Below are 13740 nucleotides of genomic sequence, written 5' to 3'. Positions count from 1 at the left end.
AAAATGGCTATCCTACCAAAGCAATCTGCACATTCAATGCAATCTCTATCAAAATTCCAACACAAGTCTTCATAGATCTAGAAAGAACAGTTTTAAGCTTCCTATGGAAATACACACACCACCACCACCACCAGGACAGCTAAAACAAGCCTAAATAATAAAAGGAACTGTTGGAAGTATCATCATCCTGATTTCAAGTTGTACTACAAAAATATAGTAATAAAACTAGTGTGGTATTCACATAAAATCAGATACACTGATCAGTGGAATTAAAATGAAGATCCAGACGTAAATCCTCACACCCATGGACCCCTAATTTTTTTATGAAGAGGCCAGAAATACACATTGGGAAAAAGACAGCATCTATAATAACAAATGGTGCTGGTCAAACTGGATGGCTGCCTGTAGAAGAATCCACATAAATCCATGATTATCATGATACATAAAACTCAATCTCAAATGGATCAAGATATCAACATAAAACCAGATGCACTGAACCTGAAACTAAGAGAAAGTAGGGAATACCCTTGAACTCACTGGTAAAGGAAAAGTCTTTCTGAACAGAACACCATTAGCACAGGTACTAAGATCAACAACTGGGCTGGAGAGATGGCTCAGGGGTTAAGAGCACTGGATGCTCTTCCAGAGGTCCTGAGTTCAATTTCCAGAAACCACATGGTGGCTTACATCCATCCGTAATGGGATCTGATGCCCTCTTTGGCATGCACCATATATGGAGAGAGAAAGAGAGAGAGAGAGAGAGAGAGAGAGAGAGAGAGAGAGAGAGAGAGAGAGAGAGAGAGAGAGAGAGAGAGAGAGAAGAGAGAGAGAGAGAGCGAGAGAGCGCAACAATTAATAAATATGACCTCATGGAATTGAGAAGCTTCTGCATGGGAGAGGATAAGCATTAAGCAGACAAAGCTGCAGCCTACAGAATGGGGAGATTTTTACCAGCTACACATCCAATAGAGAAGTAATATTCAAAATATATAAAGAACTTGAGAAACTAGGTATCAAGAAAACAAATAACCCAATTATTTTTTAAAAACAGAATACAGATATAAACAGAGAATTCACAGTAGAGAGAATTCAAATGGCTGAGAAAACACTTAAAGGTATCTTTAACATCCCTAGACATCAGGGGAATGCAAATCAAAATCACTGAGATTTTTATCTTACACCTATCAGCATGGCTAAGATCAACAAAACTGACAGCTCATGCTGGTGAGGACGTGAAATGAGAGGAACACACATTCATTGCTGGTGGAGTGCACACTTGTCCAGCCATTATGGAAATCAGTGTAGTGGTTCCTCAGAAAGACGGGGATCAATCTACCTAGAGTTTCATCTATCCCACTCTAGGCATATACTCAAAGACACTTCATCCTACCACAAAGCACTGGTATAATGTTCATTTCTGTCTATTCATAATAGCCAAGGAAACAACCTAGGTGTATCTGGAAGAATGGATAAAGAAAAGAGGGTACATTTGCACAATGGAGTGTTATTCAGCCATTAAGGGGGGGGGGTATAGGTAGATGATAGATAGGTAGATAGATAGATAGATAGATAGATAGATAGATAGATAGATAGATAGATAGATAGAAATAGACATATATGTAGATATAGATATATCATGAAATTTGCAGGCAAATGGATGGAACTCAAAAAAATGATCCTGAGTGAGGTATCCCAGACTCAGAAAGACAAATACAGTACGTATTTGCATATTTGTGGATAGTAGCTGTTAAGTCAATGATAACCAAGCTACAATCCATAGAACCACAGAGGGTAGAGAACACCATGAGAGGGAATACAGGGAGAAACACCTAAAGTTAGGGGGCATTCAGGGTTTGCATGGAAGTGAAATACAAAATATTTCCTAAATATTTTCTAAAATATATACATACATAAAGGAAATCTAAATGAAATCAGCAATGTAATGGGGGAGATGGTCCCAACCAACCATCTCTTGTTACCAAAGGAAGCTTCCAGTACTGGGATTGGGTTACATCTAATTGAGTTGTTAGGCAAAGGGGCCCTATGGAAATCTCCAGACAACCCAAGCTGTTGTCACGATGATAGGTTGTTCTCCACAGACTGATACGGCAGGAACACACGGCTAAAGGCAACATCTATACAACTCATTGAACATAGAGGCATGGAGCTGGTGTCTACATGGAGCCTTCACCCCTATGTTCCAGAATCTTAGATATAGGAAGGTGTATCCACATGCTACCAAAAGAAAGAAACATAAACACCAAGCCAGCCACAAACCCTTTTATCTACAATGGTGTACTACCTGCAAGATAGGCTAGGGCAAGGGTGGTGCAAAGCTTGTGGGAGTGACCAAGCAATAACTGATCTGTCTTAAGGATCATTCCACAAGACAGAGCCCATAGCCAATGCTGTGTGGGTGACTAAGAACCAGATACTAGATAAGCCAGGGACCTAGGGTAAGCAAAATACTACTGTGTGGGAAGCCACATGTGCCGTTGCAGAGTGGCAGTTGGCTACCGCTGGCCACCACATATACATAGGCAGTAAAGTTCTTTTGCCAAGATGAGGTTTTGAGAATTAACCAAAATTAACCAATCAGATGAGAGACAAGTTAACCAATCAGATGAGAGACAAGTTAACCAATCAGATGAGAGACAAGTTAACCAATCAGATGTAGGCATGCAAATGAGGTCATAAGCATAACCCAAGCACAACCAATCCGGGTGTGAGACACGCCTCTCCTAGGCCTATATTAGCATCACCAGTTCTGGGCTTGGGGTCTCTTCGCCTCTGCAATCAAGCTCTCCCAAAAAACGTGTGCAGAAGGATCCTGTTGCAGCGTTGTTCTTGCTGGTGAGTCAGGGTGCGTGCAAGACTACTGGTAGAGAGAGAGAGAGAGAGAGAGAGAGAGAGAGAGAGAGAGAGAGAGAGAGAGAGAGAGAGGTGATAAAATAACTCCTAAGGATATTCTGTTATACTCAGAGATAGGTGCCTTATTCAGCTATCACCAGAGAATCTTCGTCCTGCAGCAGATGGGAATTAATATAGAGACCCACAGTCAGACATTACACAGAGAGTGAGAGACCTTGGAGCACTCAGCCTAAATTGGATGTCTCTATCAAATCTCTCCCCAGAGCCAAGGGAACCCTGTAGAAGAGGAGGGAGACTTTGTCTCTGTCTCTCCTTCCATGGGTATTTTGTTCCCCCTTCTAAGAAATCCACACTTTGGTCTTCCTTCTTCTTGAGCTTCATATGGTCTGTGAATTATATCTTGGGTATTCCGAACTTCTGGGCTAATATCCACTCATCAGTGAGTGCATACCATGTGTGTTCTTTTGTGATTGGGTTACCTCACTCTGGATATTTTCTAGTTCCATCCATTTGCCTAAGAACTTCATGAATTCAACATTTTTAATAGCTGAGTAGTACTCCATTGTGTAAATGTACCACATTTTCTGTATCCATCCCTCTGTTGAAGGGCATCTGGGTTCTTTCCAGCATCTGGCTATTATAAATAGGGCTGCTATGAACATAGCAGAACATATGTCCTTATTACATGTTGGAGCATCTTCTGGGTATATGCCCAGGAGTGGTATAGCTGGGTCCTCAGATAGTACTATGTCCAATTTTCTGAGGAACCGCCATACTGATTTCCAGAGTGGTTGTACCAGCTTGCAATCCCACCAGCAATGGAGGAGTGTTCCTCTTTCTCCACATCCTTTCCAGCATTTGCTGTCACCTGAGTTTTTGGTCTTAGTCATTCTGACTGGTGTGAGATGAAATCTCAGGGTTGTTTTGATTTGCATTTCCCCAAAGTTTAGAGCAGAAACTGAAGGAAAGGTGATCCAGTGACTGTCCCACCTGGGGAACCATCCCATATACAGTTCCAAAACCCAGACACTATTATGGATGCCAACAAGTGCTTACTGACAGGAGCCTGATATAGCTGTCTTCTGAGAGGCTCATCCAGTGCCTGACAATTACAGAAGTGGATGCTCACAGCCATCCATTGGACTGAGCACAGGGTCCCCAATGGAGGAACTAGAGAAAGGACCCAAGGAGCTGAAGAGGTTTGCAGCCCCATAGGAGGAACAACAATATGAATAAACCAGTACCCCCAGAGTTCCCAGGGACTAAACCACCAACCAAAAAGTACACATGGAGGGACCCATAGCTCCAGCCACATATGTATCAGAGGATGGCCTTGTGGGACATCAATGAGAGGAGATGCCCTTAGTCTTGTGAAGGCTCTATGCCCCAGTGTAGAGAAATGCCTGGACCGGGAAGTGGGAGTGGGTGGGTTAGTGGGCAGGGGGAGGGGGAATGGGATGGAGGGGGTTCAGAGGGGAAATGAGGAAAGGGGGTAAAATTTGAAATGTAAATAAAGAAAATATCTAATAAAAAGAAGAGGAGGCAGAATGAGTATAAGAGCCAGAGCAGTTGGAGGAAACCCAGAAAATCAACATGAAATAAATCAACATGAGTGGAGCTCATATGAACTCCCAAAGACTTCGGCAGCATGCACAGGACCTGCACAAGATTGCACCAGGTCCTCTGAGATTACATTATGGCTTCAGTTTAGTATTTTTATGGATTCCTGAGTGGGCAAAAGAGTGGGTCTCTCATTCCTGTGCCTTCTCTTGGGATCTTTGTCTTCTGTGGGTTTCTCTTGGCCAAATACAATGTAGTCATTTTTGTCTTATTATATTTTATTTTGTTATTTTTCATATTGAGAGAAAGAAAAAAGAAAGAAAGAAAGAAAGAAAGAAAGAAAGAAAGAAAGAAAGAAAGAAAGAAAGAAAGAAAGAAAGAGAGGAAGAGAGAGAGAGAGAGAAAGAGAGAGGAAGGAAGGGGGAAGGAAGGAAGGAAGGAAGGAAGGAAGGAAGGAAGGAAGGAAGGAAGGAAGGAAGGAAGGAAGGAAGGAAGGAAGGAAGGAAGTCTAGCACTAGGGAAAGAGCTAAAAACTAAACTGTCATTCATACCTGCCAGGAGAGTGTTTCTCCATTGGGATGATACTGAGTTTATCAAGCATTTCAGGACAGGCTTCATGTTCAGAAGCAGTTGACCAACATATGGACACCACAGGGTGTGTGTGTGTATGTGTGTGTGTGTGTGTGTGTGTGTGTGTGTGTGTGTGTGTGCTCGCGCCCGTTTGTGTGCGCGCGTGTGTGCACATGTGTGTATGTTTGTGCCTGTGTGTGTGCGTGTGCATGTGTGTGTGTGTGTGCGCGTGTGTGTGTGCGTGTGTGTGTGTGTGTGTGTGTGGCTGTGTGATTATTTGGTTACAGTTCAGTGGGCTTTTGTGTATGTTTGTTTTTCTTTTTGAGTGTTGGTTTGGGTTGGGTTGGGTTGGGTTGGGTTGGGTTGGGTTGGGTTGGTTTGGATTGGGTTTTTGGGTTTTTGGTTTAGTTTGGGTGGGTTTTGGGGGAGATGTTGTTTGTTCCGGGGGCTTTGTAGCTGTATTGGCCTCTTATTTGTCTGTTTGAGAAGAAATTTAAAGTTGTCTGAGTAGGGAGGGGGAGGTAGAAGGACTTGAGAGAAGGGAAGAATACGATCAACTATATTTAAATTTTAAAATTCTTTAAAAAAATAAAAAGGTGAGGGTTGGGGAAGAACTAATGTATGGAGTCTAGAAAGTTGGCTCACTGGTTAGGAGCAGCCCTTCTCCCTGATCTTACAAACTCCTCCAGCAGAGCCTGTGTCACAAGGCATTAGGCTTTGATGGTCTGTCTCTTTATATAAGCACACTAGGGCAGGGTCTGCATCAGATTCATCCCATCACTTTGAGTTAACAATAAGAACAATTAAAAAAAAAAAAAACTAGGGCTTGCTCAGGTCAAACAAATGGGAATTTGTTTTGTATCTCTTTCCATTCTCCTTCAGAAAAACCCCAGTGTATCATGGGAAGATGAACTTCCAAATTGTGATAAGTGAGCCTGTGTTGATTGGCACTTTGTCACCAAGGGTGAGCCCCATCCGGGATGACTCCACCAGTAAGCGCCTCATCCCTGAGCGTGACGCAGCACACAGGGCTCCTCCTTCCCAACCCAGCACCCAGCTCTGCAGTAGGTTGGCAAGTATCTTAGTGGGTGACCTCTGGAAAGTGTGTGATCCTGGCCTGCCAGGCCTGGGGGCCCCTCCCTTTAGTCTGTTACCAAGGAGAACAGATGGGGGGATGGAGAAAGCCATCCAGAGCAAGGGGTAGAACAAGAAGGCATCCACTTCCATCACAAGGTCACTGTGCACGGCTAATTATATAATCAACCGCAGATGTGGCCAGAGTCAGCTAGACCAGAAACAATGTCCAAGGTCAAGATATACTAATCACCTCCTTTTGATGAGCTTCCCTCTGACTCTAGAAGATCCCAAGGGGAGCAAGGAGAAGGAGAAAAGAACTCTTACCCGGAGCCTGCCTTGAGGGCAAACTTCCAGAAACTTCAGTCATTTGGAAGCCAAGGAGGAGTTGGAAAGAAATACATTAAAAAGCTTCTGTAGACGTGATCAATACTTATCAGCGGAGTCAAGGCCATGACAGCAAGGGACAGGGGAAGAACTGTCAGAGACTGGAAGGGCCTGAAGTCACACAACAACTGTGAATGACCAGGGATCCTGAACTGGAACATTAAAAAAAAACGTTCTTGAAAAATTGACTAGGATCACACACAATATCCTGTTAATCTCCATGTTTTATGATTACAAATATTGTTGACATAATATGTTGCTAACATTGGAGGAAGCTAGGTAAAGTACAAATGAATCCTTTGTACTGATTTGAAGGCTTTTCTTTAAGTCTAAAAATATTAAATCTAGAAGGGGATTTTGCATGCAGTCAGGGACATCCTAGTAAAGATGATGACATTGTCCCCACCAAACCAGGTTTTGCGGGGTTCGCTAATTTTTTTAGTTAGTTAATTTGTGATTTGAAGAAGGGTCTCACTGTGTAGACCAGGCTGACCTCAAACTCACAGAGCTGCCCCTGCCTCTCTCTCTCAAGGGCTGGGATAAGAGGCATATGCTACCATGCGTGGCGCTAACTTCTCAATTTTGTTTCTTATTGTTCTCTCAAGAAGCTCACGGTTCTTTCTGGAAGACCGCGAGTTGAGGGCTTGATGTTGAACTCACTCAGTTCCTGTCCTGGAGAAGCAGGCCCTGGAGACAAGTTCCTACACAAGCAAGCTTGGCCTGCTAGACAAAAGCTCCATTTGTTCAGCCCAGGGGAAAATGGGGCCAGAGCTGTCTCCAAAGGGGCCATTTGGGTGTCTGAAGTGGCCGAGGTACAGAGTTAAGATGGACAGTGGCTAGACAGATGAGCAGGTCCCTCATCAGAAAGGACCTAGGCCCTGCTGCCACAAGGGCCCTGTGGATAGAAACCCTAAGCAATGAGGCTCCTGAGGGGCTTTGACAAGGACAAGGATGAACGGACAAGGTCCTGAGACTGAAGTTGGGCAAATAGCAACCCTTCAAGGGTTTGAGTCATGGAGCCCAGTCTTTGCTGTACTCCAACACCACCCACAGCTCTCAGGCTCAAACCTGAGGCTTTGTTCATTAGGAGGCAAGCACTCTTATCACGGAACTGCGTCTTTTATGATCTTTTCAAAGTTTTGAGATAGGGTCTCACTAATTCACCTAGACTATCCTTGAACTCTTTGTGTAGCCCACGCAAACCTCACATTTGTCATCTTCCAGCATCAGCAGCCTGAGCAGCAGCCTGAGTATGCTCCACCAGTCCTAGTGTGTGTCCTGCTTGGGAAGTGCACCTATACAGCACTAAAAAGACCAAGGGGACAGTCCTCACAGAGATGCTGAGAAAGCAGCTCCTTAGCACTAGGCCAAGTTCGTGAGCTTCCATCCCCCACCTAAAGACGTTTAACTACTCCCGCCAGGGTATAATTGTTTCTGCAAAATGTTATATTCAGCATACGTTTCGGGAAACATCTCAAGTTCACCATTGACAGCTTAAAATGACTAGTAACCAGGATATCCCATAACACCCCAGAAGTATATATAGTCATCCTATGTCAATTAAAGACGTGAAGATGACTGGCAGGTAGACTGGGGTCTGTGAGATAGAAAATGCCCCAGCTCCCTTGATGCTGGGCTCTGACAGTCCATATTCGGAGTGTCATGGAGAGAAACACAGTGTACGTGTAGCTAGAAACTTTCTTGAACTCCCGGGAATCATCAGAAGCTCCAAGAGAGGAGGCCAGGCATGAAAGAGAGGCAGGGCAAATGCCACCCTTCACCTTGGCCACTCCAGTGAAACCCCACCAAACATCCAAACAGTTTGTCCCAAGATACACAGGAAGTAAATGGAAGAGAAGGGGTTTGAGCTTCTGTCTTCTGATTCCAGCGCCCCCCCACCCCCAGAGCTAGAAGCAGAGAGAATATCTCAAGGCTTTCTCTAACTCTCTGTGAACCAGGCCAGCCCTGCTTCTCCCTCGACACAACCCTGTTTCATTTTTTCATATTTATCCTCTAAGGTATCATTGGAAAGCATAGACACACACACACAGAGATGCACAGACACACATACGCAGTAGAGTTTTTCCATAGACGATGTCTTCTGTATTATTCATCCATAGTCCATCTCCTTCAGGAAGAACCAAGTCCACTTTTTCAAAGCACACCCATTCTATGTTTTCCCTAGCAAGTGGGTGCCTCATGGTACCAGGGAACATACACATAGATATCTTTATTTTCCTCTATCAGGAAAATAGGTCAGGACAAAAGGAAACATTATTTTTTTTAAAGTGAGAAAATTAGGGAAAAGAACAAGTATAGAGAGGAATGACACAGAAATGTATAGTTGCCACATGTGCAGGAGATGAAATTCCCACCCACCCTGAACACCCAACTCTCCACGCCCCAGCCCCACCCCAGGCCTACCCCACCGAGACCAAGTAAGTAACAGAGGGAAGCATTATATGACAAGGTACACAATATTCAAGAGATGCCTTCAAACAAATGAAAAGATAAGGAAAACTGCTGTTCAGAAGAAAGGAGACTATTTTCGTTGTCTGGAGATTCTTACACAGAGAGAATAAATATTACTTCCTTTTCTTTCTGCCTCTTCTGTTTGGAAACCCAAGCCGGCACCCCACCCACACCCCACACACCACACCCTCCACCTTCAAGCTGGAATCTCAACTCTCTCACTGAAGCTGGACTTATACACTGCAACCAGATACAATATCACTTAGTATTAGTATTGTTGCAGTTATTATTATTATTATTACTGCTGCTATTATTATTATAGTTTGGTAGTAAGATGTACATCATTCTGCTCTTCAGAGTACCTGCACAAAGAAAAATGTAGTAGTGTACCCAGCACCCAGGGCAGGCACAGCACTGCAGGGCCACCTGAAGCTCTCTCACAGTCACAATATTGCCCCCAACAGAACCTGTCCAGACTCTCAAGCTGGCCAGTCTCCTTCCTGCTTTGGATCTTTATGTAAACAGAGTCATACGGTGTCTGGCTTCTTCCACTTAACACTGTCAGTTTTCCATTCTGTAACCTGTGGCTGTCCTAGCTTCACTCTTGTGGCTGGAGTCTGTCACGTGACACTCTACAACAAATTGCTCTCCCTTGGATGGACAGAACAATAAAGAAGGCCATGGGTTGCCCACTGTACTCTGAATTAACTCTTTATAATTCCTTAAATTCCTGGGCTCAGGGGATGTCAATATTATTCTTCCAAACTTTTTGATTAGACCCAAATGCAGTCTCTGAAAACCGTGTATCTGGCAGCTGATATTATTTTAAACGCCGAGATCTATTTTTGCAACACAAGATACTTCAGTCCTGGGACCACCAGAGAAAAAAGCAAAAATAAAACCAAAAAACCAAAAACAAAAACAAATAGAAAAGCTGTAAGAAACATGTTTTTCTTTGCTTTCTCCTGCAAGTGAACATTCAACATTTGTGTGTAACATAGATTGAGACTTCACTGTTTGTCCAGATCTGGACTCACAACTTTGTGGGCATTAGTCGTGGGTGCTGTTCCTGACAACAGTCCAGGAAAGTAGCTTTGCTTTTTCTCTAATCTTCTATACATTGTGTTTGTCCTTCATCCTTAGATTTTACTGTATAAACCCTTTTCAGTCATCAATGTCCCCTCTTCCAAAAAGCCCTCCAGGGCTAATCCAACCCATATTTATTTCCCTCTCTTCTCAGGATCCAAGACTCAGGTGTGTGCAATAAAAGGGGGGAAATCTGACATAAGAAAGACCCATCTGGATAGAATACCACCATGCTTACTACTGTAAATGGATAAAGGATTTAAGGGTAAAAATCACAAATGTCATACAAATGCGAAGTGAACACATGTCTAAAATTTATATTTAACTTCCTAGTGAAAGCATTCTTTCACTAGGAAGAATGTTCTTTCTCACACAGAACCTAGGTTTAAACATATGCGAAGCTATGAAGGTGTGACAGCATAAACCTGTAATCCCAGCCCTTGGGAGGTAGGTGTAGGAGGATCAAGAGTTCAAGGGCAGGGGCTAGAGAGATGGTTTAGCATTTAAGAGCACTGGTTGCTCTTTCAGAGAACCTGGGTTTGATTCCCAGAACCCACAGGAAGGCTCATAACCATCTGTAACTTCAGTCCTAGGGGATCTGATGCCTACATATGCAGATATAAATACAAGCAAAACATTCACACACATAAAACTTTTTAAAAATTATTTTACAAAGAAGGTCAAGGTTATCCTTGAATACATACTAAGGTCCAGGGTAGAATAAGCTACATGAAATATTATCCCAAAGAAAGAAAGGGGGCTGGAGAGATGATTCCATGCTTAAGAGCACTGGCTGCTCTCTCAGAGGTCTTGAGTTCAATTCCCAGCAACCATATGTTGATTCACAACCATCAGCAATGGGATCAGAAGCTCTCTTCTGGCATGCAGGCATACATGCAGAGCACTCAAATGTAAAATATAGATATATAAAGTTTTTAAGAAAAGAAGGAAGGAAGAAAAAGAAAGAAAGAAAGGAAGGAAGGAAGGAAGGAAGGAAGGAAGGAAGGAAGGAAGAAAGAAAGAAAGAAAGAAAGAAAGAAAGAAAGAAAGAAAGAAAGAAAGAAAGAGAGGAAGAAAGAAAGAAAGAAAGAAAGAAGGAAGGAAGGAAGGAAGGAAGGAAGGAAGGAAGGAAGGAAGGAAGGAAGGAAGGAAGGAAGGAAGGAAAAAAAGAAAGAAGAGAGAGGAAGGAAGGGAGGGAGGGAGGGAGGAAGGAAGGAAGAAGGGAGGGAGGGAGGGAGGAAGGAAGAAGGGAGGGAGGGAGGGAGGGAGGGAGGAAGGAAGGAAGGAAGGAAGGAAGGAAGGAAGGAAGGAAGGAAGGAAGGAAGGAAGGAAGGAAGGAAGCAGTGTCCAGACAGCTCAGCTCAGGGGTTAAATGTGTTTGCTGTTCTTCCAGAGAACCCATTTGGTTCCCAGGACCCATGTCAAGCAGCTCACAAGTGCTTGTAACTCCAGGGTCAGGGACTCAAATGCCCTCATCTGGCCTTCTAGGGCACCTGCAGGCAGGTGGCATACACAGATACATAAATATAAGTAAAAATTCTAAAGATAAAATCATTTCTCTTCCATGAAAGGAAGAAGGGAGAGAAGAGGACTATTTGCGGTCCGTGAGAGGGGAAGAGGAGACAGGGAAAGGAATGCAGGCAGGTATAAGCAGAGTATAATGACGTGGGTGAAAATGTCCCAAAGAAACTAATTGTTTTGGATTACTCTATTTTTTTTTTATTTTAAAAAGATGTTACGCACTATTTTAATGCAGACTCCAAAGAATGTGTATTTACGGACAACTCCCACAGACCTCTTAGACAACTCAAAGAACATGAAATTTTACATCCCTGCCTATCTTCTAGAACTTATAGTTTTATACACTAGCTCAGAAGCCATGGCAGGAGCAAAGCCCTAGAGAGACAAATGACAATATTCGATTTAGGGGATACCTGGCTTTGGTTTTTTTTTTTTTTCAATTAAAAATAAAACAGCTCTTATTCTTTCTTGGTGCCGCCTACCCAGCTGTACATGACTGGGGAACTCACTAAATGTCAAGGTCCCTGATCTCTCCGTGTGTATGTATATGGGGTGTGGGGTTGTAGACACAAAACTACCCAATGTCTCAGCACACCAGAACTATCCCCAAGAAGTATGGATGTTTCTCTGTTGCATGAATTTCCTCATTCTCTGTAAGCTGTCACATCTGTGCTGGTGACTTTAGGAAAGACCCTCTCTCCACCACCTCCCACCAGTCATGAGTCAAGGTCCTTGGCCTCTTTAACACCTAGTGTCACCAGAATAGGCTCCAGGGCATGGGCCACATAATTTACGTAGAAAAAAAAAAAGAAGAAGAAAATTCTTCATCACATTGGCAGAAGAGGTTTTCTGGGCTTCCTACCCACACACCCTTAAGGTCAGGTCCTTTATGATGGAATTTGATACGGGAAAAGCATTGCACTATACTCCTATAAAGGTGTACCAGCTGACCTAAAGAAACTGTTGTTTATACATTGAAATTGCTTTGGGGGAGGGGGTAGTTCCGTGTCTACTGTGACTCTAGGGTGAACTCTGGACAGCCAGCCTTTGGAGGTTCTCAGTGCACTGACCTGAGAAGTCCCCAGAGTCCATTGTATAACGCTATACCACAGACTGGTAATTTATAGTGGACAGGAATGCATCTGGCTTGGGTCTCTGAAGGCTCCGAAGTCTAAGATCAAGGGCCACACTTTGGGAGCGGGTGTTGGGAGGTGCTTTGTGTTGCTTCATAGTATGTTTCCGAGTCTCCCATGGGTGAAGAGAGTAAGGGAGGAGAGCTTCTAAGGATGATGCTCTAGTGGCCTGACTCCCTCCATAACAGCTCAGGTAGCTCTTAAAGTCACCCACCTTTCAATCTTCTTGCATTAGGAATTCTAACCCTGGGGGTGGGTGGGTGGGGGACTGGGGAGGGGGAGTGTATTGGGGACTTTTTGGATATCATTGGAAATGTAATTGAGGAAATTACCTAATTAAAAAAAGAAAAGGAATTCTAACCCATGGACTCTGGGCAGATGTTCAGACCTTACCTTGACCCCATGAATTCCTGAAGGGCTTCCCTCTGCAGCCTCCCTGCCTGATTTTTGACGGAGCAGATGCCAGACATTGATATGCATCCCTGATGTCTATGAAGCACACTGATGCACCCGCTGGCATAGAAGATATCCATAGACGTGTATAAACTAACCCATCGGGATGTCTACTGAGGTGTTGTCTACAGGCAGAGAAGGGAAACAGGCTAGATGTCCACCAGTAGAGAAACAATTAAAGAAAATCCAGCACGACCTTCAAGTACAGTGCTGGGCAGCTATTCACACTGACACAGGTGAGGAGAGAGGCCACACTCAGCAAGCTCCTTCTATTTAAGGGTGCATGAAGTTATATGAGTTGTTTTTTTTTTTTTTTTAAGGAGAAAGAAGATACAGTATTAGGGTGCGTGGTTTTACCTTCTACTTTCTCTAGTGTTTTCCTCGAATCCTACACTCATATGAATCTGTGAATGGGTAGAGATACAGAGACGGTGGGCAAGCAGTCACAGTCCAACTCATTTCAGCAAGGCCCAGCCTCCACTCGAAACTGTTGTCTTTGTTAGGGTTTTGCGCTGTGAACAGACACCATTCATGACCAAGGCAACTCTTATAAGGACAACATTTAATTGGGGCTGGCTTACAGGTTCTGAGGTTCGGTCCATTATCATAAAAG

General features: G+C 43.7%; 1 protein-coding gene across 1 annotated transcript in view; it reads left to right on the top strand.

Annotated features, from left to right (window-relative positions):
* The first annotated feature begins 13233 nt into the window (after positions 1-13233).
* Bean1 (brain expressed associated with NEDD4 1) overlaps positions 13234-13740 on the top strand; it is a 50375-nt gene continuing 49868 nt past the window's right edge. The window contains exon 1 of the mRNA XM_085844250.1: positions 13234-13363. Coding sequence (XP_085700376.1) covers positions 13234-13363 — 130 coding nt within the window. The remainder of the gene's footprint in view (positions 13364-13740) is intronic.

Source organism: Mus caroli, unplaced genomic scaffold (genome assembly GCF_978045245.1).
Source record: "Mus caroli unplaced genomic scaffold, Mus_caroli_1 scaffold_10, whole genome shotgun sequence".
NCBI lineage: Eukaryota > Metazoa > Chordata > Mammalia > Rodentia > Muridae > Mus > Mus caroli.
The sequence above is the reverse complement of the archived record's forward strand: the minus strand, read 5'-3'. Positions and strand labels throughout refer to the sequence as shown.